The 24,450-nt window shown below is 49.9% G+C and overlaps 1 protein-coding gene across 1 annotated transcript; it reads right to left on the bottom strand.

Moving 5' to 3' along the window:
* Positions 1–2,406: 2,406 nt before the first annotated feature.
* Mturn (maturin, neural progenitor differentiation regulator homolog) lies at positions 2,407–24,155 on the bottom strand. The gene is made up of 3 exons (XM_006992178.4): positions 23,912–24,155; positions 17,459–17,581; positions 2,407–7,434 (listed from the first exon to the last, which is right to left on the bottom strand). The coding sequence occupies exons 1-3, from the start codon at positions 24,071–24,073 to the stop codon at positions 7,324–7,326; spliced, it is 396 nt and encodes a 131-aa protein (XP_006992240.1). The 5' UTR covers positions 24,074–24,155; the 3' UTR covers positions 2,407–7,323.
* Positions 24,156–24,450: the final 295 nt, after the last annotated feature.

Raw genomic sequence — 24,450 nt, 5'->3', positions numbered from 1 at the left:
GTCTGTGTCCTGGGTGCATCCCAGTGCCCACCAAAGGACTGTCTTCGGTGGCATTTGATTAGGGGTGTGGGTTAAGCTTCCTTGTGAGGCAGACATAAAAAAAAAAAAAAAAGCCCTAAACAGAACAGGCAACAAGAAAAAGGGAGAAAACCCTTTTTAGTATTTCCCCATCCTATGGAAGCTTCTGGGGGTTTCCAGGCCCCCCTTTGGAACTGGAAACGGATCTTGTGGAGCCTGGGGCATACCCCTGCCTGGAGCTTGGCACCTTGTGCTTGGGGCCCTGGTATCTAGCAGTTTGTAGCCACCCCCATCCCGTATCTTCCCCATCTGTGACCCCCACGGGCCCTACAGGACCTGACTTAGGCTCTCCCCAAGCCCACAGACAGCCGGCATTTTAGCAAAGCCTGTGTGCTAACCAGCAGAAGAGCGAGCCCTGAGCTGAGTCGGCCCGGTACAAGGTGGAGCTGCTGGTGCTTCAGCTGTCCATCTGTCAATCAGCGGGCCGTTTGCTACATAGGTGTGGGAGGTGCGGAGACAGACCAGAAAAGCAGGCTGCTCCGAAGAAACATGTTTTCTCCTCTAGTGCCGGGAGTGCCTACTGCCTTCCGGGTCTACCCTGGTGGTTGCTCCCTGAGGCTGCAGGGGGATGACAGTGTGACCTCAGTGTTAGGAAGCCCTTTGTTTATGCTGTGCTGACCTCTAGAGGCTTCCAATTAAAAGGCAGCCTCTCGGAGGACCCACTTCACTTCGCGCCTGGCTGGCATTGACATCCACTTTGGGGGCCGGTTCTTCCTCCACACTTCTTCTTTGGCTGCCTAATTACAACTTGCCCGGTATTTTAGAAGCATCCTTGTTTTCTTTCTACTCCAAAAAAGGGGGAAGATGGCCAGATTCAGAGGGGTTTTGTGCCTATTATGGTACGAAAAGAAAATAAGTGTCAGATGGTTCGGGAGGCATTTCAATCTTGCCTCCAAATCCCAGATGGCTAAGCTTGACAAATGGAAGAATATTTGGTCGCCCAATTCATCAGGACACTGGGCTAGACACCTAGCCCTGGTGCCTCCAAATACTGGGCTGTGGGGTTTGTTTCTTTCCCTGTGTTGTGAATCCACCCATGTGTGCTCAGCAAGCCCTGGGGGATATTGTGGTACCCACCCCACCTGCCCGACTTCACTATGGAAACAAGCCTGTTCATTACATCCCTAAGCAAGGGACCCTGCCCTTCCCTCTTAGCTGTAGTCGGAATCCTGTGATCTACGAAAAGAGAAGGGATGTGTGGCAAGGCAGGATGTGCCACCTTCGAGCAGTGGCACTTGGGTTACCACACAGCTGTGGGTCTTCACTTGGAAAAGGGGATCTTAGGAAAGGCGGGGTAAACCAGAGAAAAGTCTAACAGTGCAGGTCACCTTTGTGGCTTTACGGGACCTTGTGGCACACCTTCCTCTACAGCAGGGCCAGGTGCCCAGGTGCTCCACTCCTGCTCCGCCCCCAAGGGAAAGCAGAGATGAGGTCACCATGTTTACTCTTACCCATGAGAAAACAAGGGGATGGGCGCGGGGGTGGGGTGGTGGTGGTGGTGGTGGAGGGGTGGGGGGGGTTGGGGGGGGTAATGAGCAGTGCCACAAAGACTGTCAGGGACCTGCCTGGGCCAGAACCTCCCGCCTGCCAAGTGATCTCAGAGATTAATGCAGTGAGTGGAGATGTGAGTAACGCTAAGATCTGTCCCTGCACGTAAAGGGGCCAAGGGAGCCTGTGTGATCGCGGGAATTTTCCCATGATAAAAATCTGTCTACATGGCCCTTCTGGAGCCGGTCTTAGTCGAGAGTGGTTTAGAATGTTCACACACAGCCTTGCTCTGCACTTGGAATCTCTGGCCAAAGCCAAGGACTCCCAATGACATTACATAAACACACACCGCCTCAAGCTGGGCCTGCTAGGCCATTCTCAAGTTTAGAGACCCCCTCATTCGGAGGGAAAAGCTTATCTTTAACCAAAGAATGAAACTTGCCGCCAACTTTTAGAGCTCCTACTAGAACGCCTTTATCTAGTGAATAACACCAACTGGGGGGTGGTGGTGAAAGGCATGGAGGAAATGTCATGATGTCGTTATTAAACTGTCACGGGACATCAGATTTCTGTGCCACAAAAGATTCCTAACTAGGTCTGCAAGAGGGAATTCTGACCTACGAAACCAGTACTAGTTCAAAGGGGGATGAAAAACTGCTAAACACTAACCAGAGCATAAGTCAGATGCTTGTTCCCAAACTCATTAATTACCAATTACCAATCTCCAATGTAACTGCCCCCTCCCCTCCCACATCCACGGTCCTTGCTTTTCAGTTATAAATCACATATAGTATTCTGTAGCTAAAATCTGTGGAAAGAGTAAAAACAGGCAAATACCACCAGGGCTGAAAGGCTCTTTAATAGCAAGCTTATGGTAATTACATCCTTGGATGTGGTCCTTGCTCTCACGGGAGGGAGGGAGGAGCAGATGGGACAGGGTGCAGAGAAAATTTACACAGTTCTGTCTGAAGCATCTAAGAAAGGACACAGTTTTTGGCAACCCATTTCACAGTTTGTCATTTACAAGAGAGCTCTCTGAAAGGAAATATGAACTCAAAGAAAGCACACACATGTCACAGGAAAAACTCCCGGCCCGAAAACCCAAAACCAAACAACAAGGCCGGCTGCTTTTGTTTCTTCTGATTCGCTCCTCTGGAGACGGCTGAAATCTTGCTTGTACACAAAGTAGCACTGGATTGTAGCTGGGTTTGGACTTGCCCAGCACCGAATGTTTATTTTAGCGCCTTTTAGAAAGCTGGCCTTTGTATAGAGCATTGGTCTAGGCCAGTTCAGAAGGTCCCTGCTAAAATAGAATCAAGACACCAAAACGAAAGGAAAAGCCCAGGGAAAGATTTATGAAGAACACACAGGCAGCTTTCTCCCTAATACCGAACAACCTGAACACAGGCCTAAGCAAACTGAATGTGGATTCCTATGTAGTTTGGTACACTCTTTAAGCTGCTTGGAACTATCCAGTGTCGCAGTGTGGGGAATGGAGTTTCTAACACGAAATGCTCATGGCCGTTGCCACAGACCACAGGCTGCCAGCGTTCTGGCAAGTTTTACACCTACTCTATATGAAACCTAAAAGATCTCGGCTTCTCAAGTCATACTAGTTACGGTTAAACCAAGGAAACTCACTGAGCTTGTATGCAAGAGGAGTTTCTAATGCAAAAAGCGTTTGTATGCACATCTGGAGATGATGCAACCAGCCATGCATGCCACCTCCCTCAAGGCCTATTCGAGGGACAAGAGCCTCCGCTTGGGTTTCGCTGACAACCGAAGCACCAGTGGAGGAGAGGGCAGGTATGGCTCGTGTTCTGCCAGCTGCCGCCCCGCAGCCGCTCTGGAGCCGGGACTCTTGAAGGCATGCTTCCCTGGCTAGCGGCTGATTTTATTTTTAAGGGAAGGAAGTCTACCAGGTGTGCAGGACACCTGCTGTGCCCTTGGACTTGGTGCCTTTGTCACAAAGTCATCACTAGCACCCTCCAAACATCCAGTCTAGGAGGAAAGCAGTTCTCAAGAGACAGCCAAGAAAACAAGTTGTCCTCAACCCTGGGAGGTAAGTGTGGGCTATGTGCTTTGTTTACAATCCAGATGGACTAAGACCTAACTCTCTTAAGGATGTCTGTTCATCTCCTCCCAACCCGCCTTAAGTCCCCCGTCCATTCCTACATTCCTCTCACTATTTGATTAAACTGTTTCCCAACTGGCGAGTTTTAACATGCAATAACTAAAAATTCCGCTCTGGGATCACAACACTCCGGACACACTCTTTGTGCTCTGAGAAACTGAAACAATATTCAGAGACATGCATTGTGCTAGAGAACAGTTTCTGTCTGTACTGAGCAACCGTGTCACGCCAGTGGGCTTCAGTTTTACGTAAGCACACTGCAAAACCAGTTCTGGTGCCAGCGTGCAAGGACAGTCTCATCGTGGAGCACGTTTTGTACTCTGGTCACGGAAACACAAAATGTACCACGTGCTGCAGTGGGGCCCAGGAGTCACAAATTCCTCAAGCCGGAACCCGAGTGGTACCAGGCACGGCATGGGGCTTCGCTACCCTCCCTGGCTCTGTACTTGGATCCCTGAATTCTGCTCAGTGCCGTCACCAGGCAGGGTAAAGTAACCAGGCAGACAGGAGAAAAATGTCTCCCGGGGTCAGTCAGCGCTAGGATCAGGCTTTGTAATGTTGTCACGGCCTAATTTAGACTTCACAGCTGGTCACGTCAGAGCTCAGCAAGCCATCGGTCCTTCCCTCATATGTTCATTTCCACTCTGTCTCCGTCCTCTACCTACCAAGGTTTCCGCTGTCGCTTTCTCTTTCCAGAGTGACAAGATAAGCAAAGCGCTCATTCATTTCCAGCTCTTCTTTGTGCCAGTTTCCCCTCTGGGGTTAACTGCCAACCACCTCCAAAGCCGGTAGTGGGTGGGGGGTGGGGGTGGGCAAAGAGCAGTTTTGCCCACCACCAGCAGAGCAGGTTCAGCAGAGGCAAACCATCTACAGGGCCCTCTGGTTACCCACTTCTCAAAGCAACAGAATTTCACCAGTTGCCTGGGATGGAGCCCATGCCAAGCAAGCTCCAGGCATCTGGACACCCACTGCCACCATATTCTAAGGTAAGTAGCATGGCCAACATCTTCAGGGCACCATCTTTGGCAAAATCCCAAATGATTTCCTTCCCATGTCCCTGACTGTCCTCGGCTGTTGCTCTTTTGCGCACATACTTCCCACAGCAGCCGCATCAGGGCAGTGTTTTAAGCCAGAAGAGCAAAGTCTCCTGCTTTGTAGAAAAGTTACATGACGTATCAATGTCGTGCAGTCAAGGGCTGAGTCCACACTAGAAGCAAGTGTCTCTCCTAACTCCCAAAGACCCTTCTCTCACACCATGGCTGCCACTGGAATGCCTCTGTCGTCTCGGGAAGGCTCACACTTGTCTCACGGTGGGGCTGTTTCCAGAACTAACCACAGGCTGTTTGCCCTCCGCCTTAACTGGGATGTGAGCGTCGACGGTACGGGCAGGAGCGGGCATGTGCGCGCTTGCGCACACAGGTGCATGTGGAAGGGACACACACAACAGCAGAGAGAAGGAGGTTGGCGAGGATGGTGAACTTGCTGATGTATGTCTGGGGGCGTTGTCGTGGACATCAGCCACATCCAGGGATGTGCTCTCTTCCTGACCACTGTTCAGCAGCCCACTGCACCACGAGGGGTCTTAGCTCAACTTGTACAAATAGAGAACACTAACATGATAGTACCAAGTATATCTCGTCAAAGTTTAAATACGTTTTTGATAAAAATCTGTCTTATAACACATGTAAATTTAGATTTGAAGCCTCTGTGTACAAAATTCCATAATGGAGCAAACTGATTAGGTACCTTCATTTGACCTACAAAAGTCATTTATTTGTGTGGCCTATCATGTTTACATGAAAGTTACCTGCCCTGGACCATATCTACAAGATAGAGAGCTCAAGTCTTCCGGCTGTGAGCAGATTGGTGTGGGTGTGGGTAGGGAGGGGAGAGCATGGGCAGCACAGGACCTCACACCCTGGAAGGAGCACTGTCTGACTTTGCTAATGGGCTACTTCAAGGGAAGTCACTCGGCTTGAAACGAACCATTACTAAGTTTCCTCCAGAAGATGAGAACACAGGTACAGGTACAAAGCACAGATGGAAACCACGATGAGAGGCCACCCGGTGACTGAACTCTGCAGTGCACCAAGGAGCAAGGGGACCCTTCACAGTACCACTGGGCCAAACAGAAAATGCCCAGACGACATGTCTGCCATATACACAAGCTTCTGCTACTGTGGGTCTGGTTTGGTTTTAATTTAAAATACTGATGACATAACCAGCGTGTGTGTGTGTGTGTGTGTGTGTGTGTGTGTGTGTGTGTGTGTGTGTATGAGAGAGAGAGAGAGAGAAAGAGAAAGAGAGAGAAAGAGAGAGAGAGAGGGAGAGAGAGAGAGAGAGAGAGAGAGAGAGAGAGAGAGAGAGAGAGAGAGATTCCCAAACTGGATGTATGGAGGAATCAAGTGCTGTAAAGGGGGCTGTTATGAGGACCCAAGACATGGAAGGGTCTCACAATGGCATTAGAGAATGTCCTGCTAAGTATTTATTGGCTAAATGGTGACAGCAGTTACTTCTGGGAGTTGTTTGTGTGTCCTGATCATTAAAAACATCCTCTTTTAACCAAGCAATTCCCTAATTAAGATTCTCACTTTCATGTCACTTTAAAATTCCACTGCATGTAGGCTCCCTAGAGTATTTAATTATAATTTTAAATAAATTAACTCAGTGGGAGCCTTCTCTTGACATTCTCGAAAGAATAAAAGATTAGGAAAGTAAAGGATTTCATTATATTAACTTTTTTTTTTTATCCTGGTTTATTTTCCTATTAGATTTACTCTATGGCTTCAAAGCTTAAGGGGCACTTACTCGGATTCTGGTTGTCTTCGTGATTTAACAAGTTGTCGTCTCGTCTCATCATAAAGAGAGACGGTAAAGGTTTCATTTCATATGCAGGTTTATAAACAGCTTCAAGGAATCAATAATTTATATCTTTTACCCCATCTATACTTTCCACTATTAGAATTTAAAAGTGGCTTTGGAATTAGCATGTTTGAATACGATCGAACAACCACGAAACATCTACACTAACCAGCGGCTGACTGCTACATACCCAGGTGACCAACTCAGCAGTGGCGAACCTCTGCAAGGAGCCTCAGCCACCCTCACCCTCTGCATTTGCACTTGTGAAGTTCACGACTAGGTATTAGAACTCATGCTTTCTAAGCAAAACCTTTCACTTACGGACACTTAAAAGGTACATAAAAAGTACAGGCTGCATTTCTCCTCTGTCATGCTTTTCCTCAGCAAGGTCACCTGTGAGGACTCAAAACACATCCTTAATACATTCAGCGTTCTCTACATTCCAATCAGCAAACGTTAATTCTCCAACATAAACTCAAGAGGGAACGGGCAGCCACAACATGGACTCTAACTTCAAAGTGGCAGAGGCTACTGAGACATCTCCATAGAAACCCCGCCAAGGCGGGGCAGAAATTCTGATCACTTCTGAGTGAAGCGCATCACAGATATTGTGTGGTCATTTAAAAGGTATTTCATTTTCACTTGGATGTCAGGAGCCAGGTGTCCTGTTTTGAAGAGCTAATACAAAAGGCTACCCCAGGATCCCAGGACCCCACTGGCAGCACAGCGCTTACTCCCCTTCCAGAAGGTGACCTAGGAGTTTATTGCTGACTGACCCCCATTTGCGGGTGGTCCGCCTCTGGCTCCTCTTCCTCCACATCTGCATTGTACTCTTCAAATGTGTCGTCTTCTGCATCTGGAAGCCCCAGCAGCTACAGAGAAAGAATTGGACAAGAAAAGCAACAGCTGTAAGCATTGCCCAGACTTCAGGTGGAAAAACAAAGGCATTGCACCCAAATTCATCTGCACCTCGAGGGGCTAAACACAGCGAGTGCATCCCTTAACTCAACTCCACACCATGGCTCTTACAAACGTCAGAAGACACATTGAGTCTTCATGGGTTATCAGCTTCACTGACTACCTCAGGGAAGCTCTTTTTCAAGTGTCAAAGCTCAGGCCCACAAACCACATCTGTACGATGTGTAGCTGGTGTGTTGGTGACTCACACCACGAGCAGTGCTGGTGTCCCTTTGTTTCCTCTCCCCAAACACACGGGGTTACTTATTAAGAGTAGCACATAGATAAGATGCTAAGACAGCTAGGATGTCCCAGTCGCAAAGGGTTAAATTTTATGGCATGTTAGTAAGATAGAATCTTACATATACTTTAAATTGAATTTAAAAATTATTTAATGATATAAAAGGCACATAAACATAAAAAAATGATAAAATTGCATTTTAATTAGGATGCAGATTCTCTTAAAATTCATATGGATGCACAGGAAAAAAGACCGTGATTAAACGTATTCAAATATTGAGTGTTCTTTAAACTGTTAGATGTATTTACTTTGTGTGTTTGCATGTATGTACCGATGTCACAGCATGTGTGTGGTCACAGAACAATTTGCAAGAGTTGGTTCTCTCCTTCCACCATGTGAAGCCTGGATATGAAACTCAGGTCCTCAGACCTGGCAGCCAATGCTGCCACCCACCAAGCCATCTCACTGGCCCTCTCTACTTTTTGTAAACATTTTGTGTGTGTGTGTGTGATATAAAGTTTCTATAAAAGTGGGATTGTGGACAACTTTTTTCCATTTCATCTTTAAAAAATGTTTTTACACTTATTTTATGCACATGAATGTTTTGCCAGGATGTATGTGCACTAGGTGCACATACAGTGCCCACAGAGGTCAGACTAGGGCATCGAGCCCACTGAAACCGGAGTTAAGGATGGTTGTGACCCATCATGTAAGTTCTGGGAATCAAACGTGGGTCCCCTGAAAGAGCAACAAATGCTCTAAACCATTTCCCTGCTTCCTTTTCGTCTATGTCCCACCAATAATCTACGATTATGATCAGGGAATCATGACAAATTCAAGATAAGTATTTTTAATTATGCACATGCGTGCATGTATGTGTTTGGGTTATGTGCAATTGAGCGCGGCTGCCACTGGCCATTGGAAGTGTTGGATCCTGTGGAGCTAGCGTTATAGGAAGTTGTAAGCTGCCCCATGTGAGTGTTGGGAATCAAACTCAGGTCCTCTGGAGGAAAAAGCACTCTTAACGGCTGAGTCATCTCTCCAGCCCCATGATAACATTGGTCTTTCATTAGAAACTGAACAGCACTAATCAGCCATGAGTAATATGAACTCAAACTCGTTGCTGGCAGAAAGTCACGGCCTTTAGTGCTCCTGGGCTTCTGCATGTGATGACTGGGTGAAGTGTGGCCAAATGGCTTTCCACACAGAGACCCCAGACTTGTCACCTTCAGGCCTCTTAACTAAGTGGCCCTAGTGACCTAAACTTCAGGTGCATTAAGACATCAAGGGTAGGCCTGCTCATTCCTCATATGGCTTCTCTATCACCCCGCCATCCTTCCTCCACTCTCCCTGTGGCTCAAATAGGGGAACAGGAAGCCAGAAGTCCCAACTAAGACAATGCCTCTACTCGACAACTCTCACAGTCTCAGAGCCCTAGGAAGAGTATGCAGGGCAAAACCATCTGGTCACAAGTCAAGATGGCCACAGCCAACTGCAGATGCGTGCTGTCCCTGTAGAGCTCATGGCTACCCATGTCTCAGAGTGACTGCTCCCTTGAAGCAAAGGACCGGGAGAGCCCTGGCAAAGGACCGATCTCATGTGCCCTTGGAAGAAAAGAGAAGCTCCTTTGTGTCACCACTGTCTCCTCACACTCGAATGAAAGACAAGATAAAGGCGCCTCCGGAGAGAGAAGACGGCTAGTCACCGTGAGAGCGGACGGTTGCTCTGCCGGTGGTCAGTTTGTCTTTGAAGAGCTGCGGATGACACAGCAAAGTGGAAGTGATAAGTGAGAGGAACCGTATCTGGCGCAGCAAGACTGCTGCAGCAGCAGCAGCTTCAACATCACCTCAACAGCTGGAGAGGAGACACAAGAGCGCTGAAGAGCGGGCGGCCACCAACTGCCAAACAGTCAATGCATCTGCCCCCCACCCCTTCGTGAATCGGAGGCGGCAACTGGCCACTTGGAGTGCTGGGTTCTGGAGGATTCTGAGGCTCAGTGGGAAACCGTAGTTAGCCATGACATTCCTGGCTAAGAATGGTATGGCTGACGCATGTTGGTACATACATGTTTATCTATGATGATTCTTCCTCACAGGACACTTGGGTTATTCACTCCAACTCAAGCTATAGGTAGCTCTGAATCCTCTCATGGACTCAGCACGCCTTGCTGAAGTAGATCCGGCAGGCTAATTGGCACAAACCATACTCCTCCCTCTGCTCACCTCCCTACCTCACCCTTTCACATGACATCAAAGCACGTGGTTCTGACTTTAGAGAACCAGCCCCAAGGGAAGGAAGTCTTCCCTGGGGCAGGAAGGATCCTCCTGCTTATATGGAACTCATTAGCCCCTGCAGTTCCAGAGTGGGGAAGAGAAGAGGCCATTCATAGTGGCTCTGGACTTCCAAGGTTCCTTGGTACAGATTCTACAAACACACCGTGAGGCTGGAAGATGACACTTGGCCTGCAGTCTGGGAACCTTTGACCTTTGGCGCATAGCATACCCTTCTCTGCACAGCGATGATAACTTGGACATTGGCTGGAGCTCAGAGAAACTCAAGCTCAGAGGCAAAAGCAAACAGCTATAATCTGCCCACTGTCCAGCCTTACAGACAAGCATCTCGTCGGGCTGTAAAGGGAGTTCCCACTGCCCAAGTAGCTTCCTTCTGCCTTTTTCCTGCCGTGCTGGCTCTGGGAGGTCCTTGCTGTGAATGAGCACTCTGGGAAGCAGGAAGAAAGGAGAACTCCCTGCTAGCCTCTGGATTCCATCCTTGAACTTGCACTTAGCACTCCAGGGAGACAAACAAGTTCGCCACACTTCAGACTGAACGAAAACTGTGTGTGCCTGGTGCTATCTCAGGCAGCTTTACATGTGGTTCTCAAGACCAGGAGATGCTGCCAGACTACCCAGAGTCACCTAGGAGACGGCAGAGCCAGGACTCAGGACTCTGGTGACTGGCCTGCAGTCTTCCCACACCTACCCACCAGGCTGGCTCATGGGGAGAGATGCCTGTCAATGCTGTGCCTGGCACTTGGGAGTTTCCATGTTTTCTACTGGGCAATACATGTTTTCAAAATGTATCCCAGTAGGAAATATACACAATTAATGTTTACATTATGACAACCTGGAAGCATATGCAGCATGGCAAACTACCAGAATGAGATCCAGAAGCATCATACAGATGTGGAACAATCCAGCACCACTGTCACATGCCATGGGTGGTGGAGGATCTAAATCAGAGGTGGGATGACAACAGCTGGTAAAGAGCTGGAGCCCTTATTGTGTGACTGTACTGGAATGTTTTTGTTTTGTTTTTTTGAGACAGGGTTTCTCTGTGTAGTTTTGGTGTCTGTCCTGGATCTCACTCTGTAGACCAGGCTGGCCTCGAACTCATAGAGATCCGCCTGCCTCTGCCTCCCGAGTGCTGGGATTAAAGGCTTGTACCACCTACCCTCATGTTCTTATGAGAAAATACAAACAGCAAAAATCTAGCTGACAGGCCTGGTATGTCTAAATGATTCTTGATAGTTACAACTGTGCAATCCTAGTTCGCTGATTTTTTCTTTCTTTCTTTTCTTTTTTTTTCCCAGCAGCCTGGGATTCAAGTTTCTGTTCATTGTGAACAGGAAAACACACTGGCATTCCCAGGCCTTGCTGACCACAAAACTCCCTTGGAACAGTCCACAATCACACAGATAGCTAGGTCTACCAGGCTACACCGGCCTCTACTGGAAAGGAAGAGCTGCCAACACTTGAGAATTAAAGTTCTCTAGGCCCTGGTCACCTGTGGGACTAATTTCAGGTCCTGTGGACAAAGGTGCAAATCACTTGAGGCTGTGGCTGCCCCTTTATGCTGGGTGAGAAGGCAGACGTGGCCTCTAGAGTATCCTGGATCTTCGACGGCTTCCGTGCACATAGCATGTCCTTGGGGCTTCAGGCATTCCTGCATACTTATTCCAAGGGAGAAGCAGACTTCTCACATTTAACGGTGTCTGAATCACCAAGAACACTACCAACAATGCGGATCCCGGCTCAGTGGGCCTGGGAGAGCCCTGCATTTCTAACTTGCTCTAAGGGGGTCCAGAAGCCCGACTATGGACAGAAGACTGGCTAAAGCACTTGGGGGATTTGAAACTGTTTGTCTTAAAGCTCATGTTGAGTTGTAGTCTTCTCCATGTTAGAATGGAGAGGCAGAGGCAAGATGGAGTCAAATGGGCAAGAGTGGCCCATGCGCTGTTACAGGGGCGCTGTCCTTCCTAAAACTCACAAGGGTTTTGGTTTGGGTTGGTTTGGTTTGGGTTTTGGTTTTTCGAGACAGGGTTTCTCTGTATAGCCCTGGCTGTCTTGGAATTCACTCTATAGACCAGGCTGGCCTCAAACTCAGAGATCTGCCTGCCTCTGCCTCCTGAACACTGGGATTAAAGGTGTGTGTGTCACCACTGCCTGACTAAAAAAATGACAAGGTTTGAAGGTCCATAACATGAGCAAAAACAAAAAAAGAAACCAAAAACCAAACAAACCAAACCAAAAGATATGGAAAAGTTAAATTTCTAATATTTATTGCCATTCATGCAAATCCACATGGGCAATGTTTTCCTTGGCCTCTCTGTCCCACTTGGGCAAGCTCAGCACCAGTGTGTTCTTTCATTTCTTCAAGGCTCCTGACCAGAGGGTAGGAGCAGAAGCAGAAGCAGAAACGGCACTGTTTTGGGCCATAAAGGATGTTCTTGTGTGGAGACATCCCTGGCTCCCGGTTCCCTGGGCCACTGGATGCAACCCAAAAGCACTAGTCTCCCTCAGGCCAGTGTCCACTCAAGGGAGTGTTCTTCCGGGAGATTCCCTTCTTGAGAAAAGAAACAGAGTAACACATCATCCTCAGCAAGAAGACTGGGCCATTCAGAGGAAGGAGCCATGGGAACCACAGGAACTAATGCCAGACTGGGCCATCACAGCACCATTAGCCAAACCAGCATCCAAGACTGCCACAAGCACAGCTACAGGACCAGGGCTGCATGCAGCAGAGAGCGGAGACAGGCAACTTGCTGAGAGGGGAGCCATCCTCATGCTCATGTAGCTTGGGGGGAATCTTTCACTGGATCACCTCTTCTCTCCTGCTCTGCTTGCTCACCAGCAACCCAGTCTGACATTCATCATCAAATAAGGGATGAAAACGGGCAAAAAAGTGAGTGGCAAGGTCATTAGCAGCAAGGATTGATATCACTGGCCCATTATCTAGGTCTGTCATGCGATGGCCAGCAACAGTCACCCGACAGTCACTTACGTGAGGAAATTGACTGTCCACATTTACCAGCGGTCTCTGGAGTCATTACCAGAGCAGTGCCAGTCTCGGGTGGCAACAGTGAGTGCCAATGTCATCCGCATTCATCTGACATGCTAGCCGTGAGGAGGTAAAAATCAGGCCTGAGATCCTCCTTTATGAGGCCGGAGGCTCTTCCAGTGGAGAGAAATGGTGGTCGTGCTACGTGAGAAAAATGGACAGTTGAATCCAGTGACCACGCCTCTAGGCCAGGGCAGCTGGACTTTGACAGTCCTGTGTTCATGGTCTGCTTTAAACATTGCCCATGGATCCACAGGACAGGGGAACAGTAGCTGGCCCTGTTTTAAAGACGGGAACACAAAGGTTAAGAAAACTGCACGAAGCCACAGAGCAAGGGACAGGGGAGTCTATCCTGGGGAATCTCTTAGGACTCAGAGCCGGGCAGCCAAGGCGGGCACTGCCTGGGTCAGCTCTCCTCCTGCTCCTGTGTGTAGTGGAAGCCCTGCAGGGAGGCACTGCCTGGTACTCTGATCCTCAGGGAGCCCCTCCCTAACTTCTGACATTTCTGACACATGTAAGCAGTATAGCCTTTTTAAAGTCTATATTTGCTGATTATGTGACTATGATAGAAATTTTAGAGAACAGAGAAAAAGAAGAAAATAAAAGTCACCCACAATCCGGAAGCTCTTCAGTACATGCCTTGGAGTGGACATTTATTTATTCTTTATAGCCTGTCACCTCCCATGTATGGGTTTGGTTTTCAGTGAGTTGATTACTTTGCAAAAGCCAATGTTGACAATCTTTTTCTTGACTCCTCCATTACCTTCGAAAAGTCCCTTATTCATCCAGATATCTCAGTTAAATGTGTTGAAATCACTTAGCAAAATTTTTTTTTCACTACCAAACCCTAAATTCACCACACCTAGGCCCTACTGACTCTTTGCACCAGTGTTTTGTGAGACGTCTTCACCCTGTACACACCACCAGCAGCATCTGTTTGGTGCCTACTAGGCACGGAGGTCACTCCCAGCCAGACTGCCGTTGCTGTGACAGCTTAGAAACCCTGAGGTAACTACCTGCGTTAGTTTCCTCACCCACAAATGGAGAACCCGAGAAACAGAGGTTAAACTGTCCAAGGCCCTCGGCCAGCAAGGGCCAGAACCGGGCTCTGAACCTAAGGAGGCTGGCTACACAAGCAGCTTGACGTCCATGTTCACAAACAACCTCTCAGCAATAGCTTCCCCAAGAACCCACAGAGTGGAATGAGCTGACGGTGGGCGGGCGGGCGTCTCGGCTCCCTCTGCACAGCATCTCACAGGACGCCCAATTCAATACAGGCTCTGCCTTGACCCCGGCTTCCCCCTGTTCTGTGGCCAGTGCTCCTCCTAATCAGTGTCCAGATGGCAAAAGCCAAGTGTGCTATATAGTCCTTTATAGGACTCTGGCTACAGATGACTAGCACTGTTTGTGGGAAATACGATGAATCAGGAGAAAAACAAAAGGAGTAGGATGGCTGAAAGGGGGGAAAAAAGAGTAACTTTTTCTTCAGAGATCCAATCAGATTCCAGTGTGTGTGGAGTGAGGCGCTGTGGTATTATTTTAGTGTCGGAAGTGCAGTGGAGAGGGAAGGAGCGCAGTCCGCAGACACAGTCCCAGGTGGCACTGCTCCTCAGGCCATGGCTGCCATGTGCCCAGCGTTAGCAAGGTCAAGCAAACAGGGGCTGACTGGGGTCCCTTGAGGCGGCGGAAGGCTATGGAGAGATAAGACCTATCTCTGTGGAGAGACCGCACAGGGCAGCGTCACGTGACTTTGTGAAAACAATCATGGCTGGAAGGGGGGCACACTGACCTTTCAATGTCCCACATCTGCACACCCAGAGTGCAGCTAGCTTAAGGCACAGGTGAACTCGTGATGCCGCCATGCAGTTACTGACAGGCAGGGGAACGCAGCACCAGCTTCCTGGCTCGCAATCCTAACTGGATAAGCTCTTCTCCAACAGGCCCTTCCAACTAGGACAGCAGCAGCCAGCCCCTGCCCCTGGCTTCTTTCCAAGCCAAAGCTCCAGACAGAGGTGAAGGCAGGGGGGATGAGGGGCACAGGGTTCCCTACAAAACTGTACCCTAACAGCACCGGGCCCATGTGCTTCCTCCTGTAGCCCTCCCAGCCTCAGTCTACCAACTGTGAAGTTCCTTCACCACACTGCCCAGAGACTCAGGTTCCATCTCTCTCTTCGTTTTCTCACACTCTACTTCAAGCCAACAGCGAGGCTGCTGGGTCTACTTTCCAGGCATCCGACGACCTTGTTCCATTTTTGCTGTTTTTGAGCTGACCTCATGTCTGCCTCGAAGATGGCGCTGACTGGTTCTCGCTGCTGACGGCCAATCTGGGCATTTTAGTCTGCAAGAGGGGACCTCTTAAAATAGGTCATCATCATGGCCTTCCTGCTCTGATCTCTTCAGGCTCTCCATGACCGGTAAAGCCAAGTCCTTCCACAGCTATGAGACCTGATGTCCTCCTGGACTCCCCTCTCACTGTGCCCAGATCTCCAACTCCAAACCCTATAACTACATAGATACCTCCTATACCTTTGCGCCTGGACACCGCCCCACCCCACCCCCATTGACTCTCCTTACGATCATTGCTGACTCCAAAATTCCCTTCTCACTGAAGACTCCTAGATCTCTTCCAACACCTTCAGGACAGCACTTCTTACCCCCATCCCTGAGTTATTTCCCGCCTTCTTGGTACCTGCTGCGGACACACTGAGCTCTACTTGCTTACCTTATCTTCAAGGAGAACATAAGCTCCTTTTGATCTCTGATGTTCACCACCTGACTCCCATGCTAGGACCAGAGCAGGAAAGGGTTCACATGGCTTGGTGGGCATTCACCACACACTGTCAGCAGACCGAGAGGAGGAACACTGGCGTTTTAAAGGCACAGTGGCTTAGAAAATTAGCAAGCAAAAGAATAGAATGCCAGATGAATGGCTGAAATAAGAGAATGTGACAAAAGCCACTGAAATTCTTTTTCTTGAAATGGTGGACTGAACAATTAGGACCATCCCTTCTACTGAGAAAAGCTAAGACATTTTCAAGCATTTCACATTGAGTATGGAAATAGCCTCTTAAGTATGGCGAGGCCTTGGAAGCCAGAGAGGTTGGACTAACCTAACTAGGAAAGCAAGAAAGTATACTGTATTTTTAGATTGTTCTAAGAACTATGAAGAAGGGAGTCAAAGCCTAGGGCCCTCTATGGGAACAGACTGCAACAGGGTCCACACGTTAACCTGGAGGCCCCCCAAAGGCCCACACTCCTGGAACAAAGCTGAGATAAAAAGAGAAAAGATCTGAAACCCACCTTTTCATCACCTCGAGTGTCTGGGAACTACAAATCAAGGACTGAAAGCCACCTCAGGCTGACAGGGCTCTCAAGTCCCGGCAGGGCCAACAAAAGTCCTCTCTGGAAGGCACTGTCATCTTGGGCCTCAATCTATTCCTGTCCACGAACCTGACTTTAGACAATGCCACACACACAACCGCTGGGTACCAGAAGTGCCAGCCTGGAGGCAGGAAAGACTCCAAACACTGACTAACCTTGAGATGTCAGAAAGGTGGTTGTGTAACCGACCTCCCTGGACTATAAAACAAGCTTGAAATGCTCAGCAGAGAAGTAGAAACAGAAATCCCACAGCACAGCACTGAATGCATGGAATATATTTACAGTCAGCAAGGAAGCCAACTAGGTTGGGGTGTGTCGTGTTGCTAGGGATGACTCTGGAAGAGAGAGGGAAGGAATCACCAAGCTAGGGGAGAGTCTTCACGTCACATGTCATCAGTGATCATGAAAGCAGACCATCAGCTTGCCACAGAAATTATAGATCCTAAATCCCAAGAGGGGAGGCAAGCCATAGGCAAGTGTTTTTGAGAACTGAGACAAGAATCATATATATCCAATGCCACCCTCCCCCACAGGCACAAACTCGGACAAGCTTTATCTGGATTTCCGGCTACGTCCCTGACGCAAGCACCACTGTGATAAAACAAAACAAAACAAAAAACAAGCAAAAAAAAAACCAAAAAACAAACAAACAAACAAAAAACGATACCGCTTCCAGGTGGATTTCCAGGTCTCCTGGGTGTGAAATGGACTACTCTGTTGTCTCATGAGGGCTCTGTTTGCTTCTACCCCTCAGTACTTCTCAAGTGATGCTAGAAAGAGCCACCATTCCTGCACCAAACAGCCACGTCACATCCCACCTTCGGTCCCCCGACACTGGCTGCTATCTTTATACCGCAGGACCAACAGCAGACAAGAGACAAACAGACATCCTGGGTTTGCCCCCTTTCCCGACCATCCCTGCTATCAAGGTACAGTTACAGAGGGGTCCAGGGCGGCTTTGGAAGCCATGCAGCACCTACAGGTCTGAAGGACTTGAAGACTTTTTCCAAGACTTCATGGAGCGTCTTCTTGCCGCAGGAAGAGATGTAATCCTGTGCCAGCTGCAAGAAGGGCAGACAGTCCTCGCTCTCGCTCCACACGTGCTGCAGGCCCCAGGAGGGCAAGGAGGAAACAAAGAACAGAAATCATTACCGTCGAGTTTTAAAGAACCGCGCACTCAAAGTCAGCCTCCATTACAGAGTGAAACCCACCCACTCGCTCTTCGTTGGTTTGCGTGGCAAGGGATCAGAAAATGCCAAATCCAGAGAACTCTCCCAAGCTTTGTGCCCCGAGTCCCACCTGCTCTGTCTGCCATCTGCTTACAAGTCACCAGACAGCAGGGAGGCAGACAGACATTACCCCTGCTCACCAGCCCCAGCAGGTGCACGAGGCTCATTTGGAAAGAGGAGGGAGGAGAAGTCAGAGCCTGGGCCTTCACATTCTTTTACTTTGCCTTCAGCTACGGCTGAAGAATTAATTAACCACAGCTTGTAATCATGAACTTGGAACAAGGTGTTCCCTCTGCAGATCGCCCCAGGAATGAGGGTGCTGGTACGTTTCTTCAGAATGGAACAAGCTTAGGAGAATTGGCAAAGTCAGTACCAAGTCACTGGGAAGCTAGGTCGTCCCTCATGGCACCTTAGGTGAGCATCCTAACCGAGCATCCCTGATCAACCTAGCACATGTGGCCAGCAGCCTGCATTTAGGTTTGCTGTTGGGCCTGAGGCTGGGGAACGTTTCTTTTTGTGAGGAAATCCATCTTATCACGTCTTTAAGACTAAAGCAAGTTTTTCCCCATAGTGGTCAAAGATCTAGACGTGCTAGAGAAACAGACTGGTGAGGTCTGGATGAAGAAGCTCTACTTCTGCAGAGCCAACCAGCCAGGAACACAGGGCATCCCACAGGTACCCAGGGTCTGTCTTTAGGGTATCAACTGATGAGACAGTGCTGAGGCTGGGGGGGGGGGGAAGGGGAGGTGTTTGGTGGCCTGGAGGAGGCACAAAGGCTAGGCAGGAGACAAGACCTAGTTAGAGAAGGCTCCAAGGGGCCCATGTAGTACCACCTGCCTGCTTCTATTCATGCACATAAATAAGCAGGGCATCACCCCAGGGAGTTCGATTTGCCATCCCATGAGCTTATCTTATCGACTTATTTCTCACTGCAGGATGCCTAAGGAGAGCTGTGTAGACACAGCTGGGGTCTAAGTGAGGCTATGACAACTGAAAAAAACAAACAAACACCACCATTTAATAACTGCTAATCGTCTTATATATATCTACTATATCTAAAAATAAACAGTATTTGGTTTTATTTAAACTACTTCTTTTCAAAACTAAAGGTATCTAGCATACAAGACAAGATGACCCGAGAGGTAAGTCTGAAGTGTGTGTGTGTGGAGAGTGGACCGAAGGAAAATTAAAAAAAAAAAGGAAAGAAATACAAAACCAGACATGATAAGAGAACAAGCTGCCAGGTGAGAGGGCAGAGCCTGCAAGCAGGGTCTGAAGTTCCTTCATACGAAGACAAATGGGTGGGTGGCTGAAGCCCAGAGTCCTGGGCCACGAGGTGCAACCGCTGTAAAGGCCGCTGGGAAAATGCTCCAAGCACATATAACCAAACACCACATCGGCCAGGGAAAAACTGCAGCAGGAACTGGAGAAGCTGGCTGCGGCCACAGAAATCGCTTAGCTGGGAGTGCCAGACTGAAGACTCCTAGCTGCCCCTGGGTACAGACGGTGCTTGGAGCCCTTGGGGACAGTGGGCAGAAGGCCTCCTGTGAAGGCAGGAGATGCCAAGGAGGCCGGAAGTGACATGGAGCAGGGCTCTCCAGCTTCAGCAGTCACCTGGAAGCTTGTTACAATGCAGATTTCCGGGCCCGCCTCCCAGAGTTTCTGATTGGAGGTGGGCTACATGTCAAAACTTTCCCTGGAGAACTCAAGCAGTTCCAATACTGACCAGAGCCACGAGCTGCAGTGAAGCGGTCTCCGCTGGCCACACCCCGGGCAGTCTGCCTCTCCCACAGCAAATGCCCCATGTGAACAAAGTGTGACTACAGGCCTTCCTTCTGTTATGGCAGGCTTGAGCTCACCCAGCTAAGACAACACAAGCATGTCACCCCTCAACAGGAAGGGAGTGTGTTCCACTTTCTATACAGAGGAGATCTGGTCATCAGAATGTGACATTAAATCAGTACAATAACTCAAACCTGCTGAATCCTTCTTGTCCTGGGGGACACGCTGCCAGACTTTCTGCATGGACCGATGATGAGGTCAGGAGGGTTCGGAGAACTCCCCTGACCCTTTCTGAACATCTGTGGCCTGAGCTATGTGTCTTTCCCATTGCCATGTAACCGGTCTCCTGTAGTCGCAGGTTCTGAGCCAGGGATGTGACCTAACTAGGATGGGAATTATCTGAAGAGGAAACCAGCATCTGTACTGAGCACGCAATGTTCATATGGCATTATTCCTGAACAATGTAGAGTGATGCGTACTTACTTCACATTCCCACTGTACTAAGTAATCTAAGACAGTTAAGGCATACAGGAGAATGTGTGTAAGGTGTGTGTAAACATGTCGTTTCACACAACTGCTCCGAGCAGCCTCAGATTTGGGCATCTAAAGAAGGTCCTAAAACCAACTTCCCCATGGACCATCCAAGCTGAAGAGCAGAATGTCTGCTATTCTTGCCCCTTTTTGGGGGCGGGGGTGGGATTTTGTTTTTTGTGAGACAGGGTTTCTCTGTGTAACAACAGCCTTAGCTGTCCTGGAACTCACTTCTTGCTCCGTTTTTAATTGGTGTCTCTTAATCGAAAACTGATGTCTGTCCGCAGAGCAGACCGAACACCAAAACCACAAGCCACCTTGTGGCACCCAACCTACTTGCACACCCAGAGGGCAGAGCATGGTTAGCCATAACCAAGGCAGCCTGCTCATTGTGGGGAGCATTCTGTCCAGGAGGAATCTGAGGCTCAAAAGGTTAAGTAACTTGCTTGTGGCTACATGGGCAGCAGAGGGCAAAGAGCACCCCACAGGGAATCTGCATGCATACCCTCAACTGCCTCTGTGCAAGCTGCTTAAGGGAGCTTTGTCTCAGCCACGTGTAAATCACAGACAACAGTTATTCCGGGGGTGGGGGGGTGGGGGGGTGGGGGTGGGGGCTGAAGATCACAGGTGTCTGCCTGCGAACTGTCTATCATTTAGCAGATAATCAGTTGACTGCTTGTTCCCCATTATTTGGACCCATAACACCCCAATTTTACTCTCTTCATGATTAGCTGAATATCCAAGTGGCTTTGTTCTTCCTTGAAATTACCTCTATCAATAAGGCAACGCCACTGTGCACATGACTCTTCATACAGTGCTCACAAATAATAATGGCTTATAGTAGGATTATGCCATTCTGTGGATAGGGAAACCAAGACTAGGAGGTAAAGAGAAGCCTTTTCTCCTTCACACCATCACAAAACCACAATGCAGTTCCATTTAAATACACCACAGAGGCATGCTGACAAATGAGAGCTATGGACACATGTATATACGAGGTGATCAGAGTCCCTCCGTGAGTGCTGTTTCTTTAATAATATGACTATTGTTTGTGTTTGCCACCTTCTGAGTGCTGGGCTTAACCACCATGCCCAGCTCCAGACCATATTTTAGATCCTTGAGAGAGACGCTGGTGGTAAGGCGGTGGGGGAGGGGGAGGCGGGGCAGGGGGTGGAGAGTGGGGGTGGGGTGGGGTGGTCTTAAGCCTGTATGTGACCTGTCTCCTGGCATTTCTAAGTTCCTACAACACAAGCATCTCCTGCCTCAGGACCAGAGAGACCTGAGGATCCTGCCCCAGTTGCTGGGGTTATAAATTGGTTTTTTGTTTTGTTTGAGACAGGGTTTCTCTGAATAGTTTTGGTGCCTGTCCTGGATCTCTCTCTGTACACCAGGCTGGCCTCGAACTCACAGAGATCCACCTGGCTCTGCCTCCCGAGTGCTGGGATTAAAGGTGTGTGCCACCACCATCCGGCAAGGGGTTATAAGGTTTTACATGGGCACTGGGGATCTGAACTCAGGTCCACATGCTTTCACAGTCATGGAGAGAACAGCACATGCTTTGCCCACAATGCTGGCACAACTCTGATGATCCGGACCCAGGAAGAGGGCAAGAGAAAGGTTTTTAGAACTGGGGCTAGGATCTATCATATAGATGGCAGGAATGTTCACAGTGATTACAGCAACACAGGCTCCCAGATATGAGCGCCGAGCACAAGCCAGATGTGCTCTCCAGCAGCCCTGCCAGGCACTGGCAACAGGCTGCTCAACACTTAAGATGGGTAATAGGAGGTCACAGCTGCTTAAGCTGGCAGAGAGGAGTTCAATGATGTCTCCAAGCACACAGACAGAATGGGGGCTTGGATGTCTGAGCAGACTCAGGGCTGCTACATAACTTCTGACTAGCTAAACATCCTTAAGTGGACGATGCCATTTGTATGTTGGATTTAGCCCTGGCCCAGGAAAGACCAAGCCCTCATTAAGGTTTGTAAGTTTCTCCATGATCTAAAACTTTGTAAATTGAGAGATGCCAAGTAACATTCTTACGGTTACCAAAATCTTCAAATTGCAGAGATACCACTTAACTCAAATTTCTTCAAATGCTTAACAGATTTTCCTAGAAAAAAAATGACAAGACCTAAGAGGCAAGCACTTAGCACACCCAATCTGGTACAGATTTAAGGGGCAATTTGGCTAGGAAAACATCTGTGGTTGGTCTCCAGAAACTTGGAGAAAGTGCTAGTGTGTCCAAGGAATGGTCTTCTCTCTACCTCATCCCCTCCTTCACATGGTCAACCAACACTTTGCTTATGCTAAGAACAGCCGATGTGCGTTTACATGAATCAATAACTTATCTGTCTCCCCTGTGAAACCTGTTCTGTGGTGAGGTATTATTTTTGAAATAGGGTCTCAGGATCCTAGGCTGACTTGGAACTCACTAGTCAGCCCAGGAAGACCTTGAATTTCGACCCTCTGCTTCCACCTTCTAAGTGTAGGGATTACACCCCACAGGCACCCCACCTCCACTTCTGCAGTGCTGAGGCGCCCACCCAGGGCTTTACACGTGCTACACAGGAGTTCTACCAAGCAAGCTACATCCTTAGTTCCCGGTAAGGGTTTTTAACCAAGTGCGTGGGAAACACCAGGGTTCTGAACTTGACGTTTGCGGGACACATGCCGTGCATCAGACTGCTAGATGTACCTAAACAATTGCCAGGGAACTGGTATGAGGAAAATAATTTTGTGGATAGGCAACTCAAGAGAAGACAAGTGGACAGAACTCAAATCTAGCTGCCACCCAAAGCCAGGAGCATATTGGTCAGGTACGCATCAGCCTACACTTGTCCTGTCCAGGTTTGAGAAGGTCTCGCTGACTTCACTGTGAACTGTTCTACAGGTGAGATATTTATTTTTGAGACAGGGTCTCAGGGATCCTAGGCTGAACTGCCCGTGGATAGGCCGGGTGCGCGGAGCCCGGGGTCCATGTCCAGCTTTGTCACTCCACCTGATGAGCCAAGCAAGTCGATGCACCGCCCCATCTCCCTCCGCAGAGGAGCAGCAGCGCCTGCTCCAGCCTCAGGCCAGCGACCACACGATAACCCTCATTCCCAGCTGCCTCCATCTTACATTTGGGGACTATTATTTATAGTGCTTACAAACACTCCATGGCGCGCCATCCCTGCCCTGCCCCCACGCCTCCCATCACAACCTCGTGCTCTCTGCATCCCCTTCCTAAACTGTCAGCGCCAGGATCCCTAGTGGGCGGGATGCGGGCCGAAGGCACGGTCCTGGTCCCTCTGGGCCGGGGTGTGGGTTCTTCCTCTGGAAAAGCGGAAAGGCCTCGGTGGGGCCACAGCAGCCTCATGGCTGCCCAGAACCTGCACAGGGGACACACGCTCGGTGGCAGCTCATTGAGGAGCTAGGGAAACGTGGGACCGGGGATAGGCGTGCCCCCCACCTCACGAGCGCGCGCGAGTGTATGCACGCGCGTGCATTTTCAAGCTCCAGGGAGTAATTCCGCAAATAGGGTCCAAAAGATCTAGCATTGCGGGTGTAGACAGAGGCTTTGTGTCCTTCCGAGGGACTCGCAGCTTGGGGCGGGGGCCCTGATGGGAGGGGCAGCTGCAGAGTTATGTCTGAGACCCGAAGGGGAAGGACACCTCCCCCGGACCGGACCTTGGATGTAGACGCAGGGGCTGTGCGCCCCACCCGGAGGATGCCATACAGGGACTCCCTGGGGATGATTTGAGCCACGCGTCGGGCATGGCGTGGTCCGCGGGAGGTCGCCACACCTCGGCTCGGCGGCCCCGGGTGCCCAGCCGCTGCCACTCCGCCCCACCCGGCCTCCCTGGAGGAGCTCGGGCGCAGCGCAGCTCGCCTTCCCCAGGTACTCACAAAACTGTCGCCGCAGCCGTTGTCGGGACACAGCACGTAGAAGGATACGCCCGGGTCGGCATAGAAGTCCATCCTGCGCTCGGTCTCCTCGGCGGCGATGAGCTCGAAGGGCGTGCAGGAACACCACTTCTCCGCGACATCTGCCAGCTTCTGGAAGTCCATGGCGGCGCCGCCCGCGCCTCCTCCGGGGCTCGCGGCTCCCGGGTCTGTTTACACCGCCCGCTCCGCCTCCGCCCCGCCCCCACCCCCGCCGCCCTTCTTGAAAGGAACCCAAGCACCCGGGGGCCCCGCCAGCCCCGGGCCGCCCCAGGCTCGTGACGTCACGAGCCCTGGCCAATCCCCGGAGCCCGACCCGGCGCGGCCCAGAGCCCGGTGACGTCAGGGTGTGGGCGGGGCGCCCGTCTCCGCAGGTGGCGGCGGGGCGGGGCGGGGCCGGCTCCGGATCCTTGGTGTGGAGCCAGAGTGGTAGGCTTGCTCCGGAATCCGGAATCTGCTCTAAACCAAGAGTCGCTCCCAGAACTACAGACTGCTTGGCCCTT

This window comes from Peromyscus maniculatus, chromosome 3 (genome assembly GCF_049852395.1).
Source record: "Peromyscus maniculatus bairdii isolate BWxNUB_F1_BW_parent chromosome 3, HU_Pman_BW_mat_3.1, whole genome shotgun sequence".
Taxonomy (NCBI): Eukaryota; Metazoa; Chordata; class Mammalia; order Rodentia; family Cricetidae; genus Peromyscus; species Peromyscus maniculatus.
Note: the sequence above shows the minus strand (reverse complement) of the source record. Positions and strands in the feature narration are given on the sequence as shown.

What these genes read in the sequence shown, in the direction of transcription:
- Mturn (XM_006992178.4), bottom strand. Translation starts at nt 24,073, where the DNA reads ATGGACTTCCAGAAGCTGGCAGATGTCGCGGAGAAGTGGTGTTCCTGC. An exon ending in ACGGCTGCGGCGACAGTTTT is followed by an intron (nt 17,582 to 23,911) that starts GTGAGTACCTGG and finishes TGGGGCCTGCAG; the next exon opens with CACGTGTGGAGCGAGAGCGA. An exon ending in TCTTCAAGTCCTTCAGACCT is followed by an intron (nt 7,435 to 17,458) that starts GTAGGTGCTGCA and finishes CTTTCTCTGTAG; the next exon opens with CTGCTGGGGCTTCCAGATGC.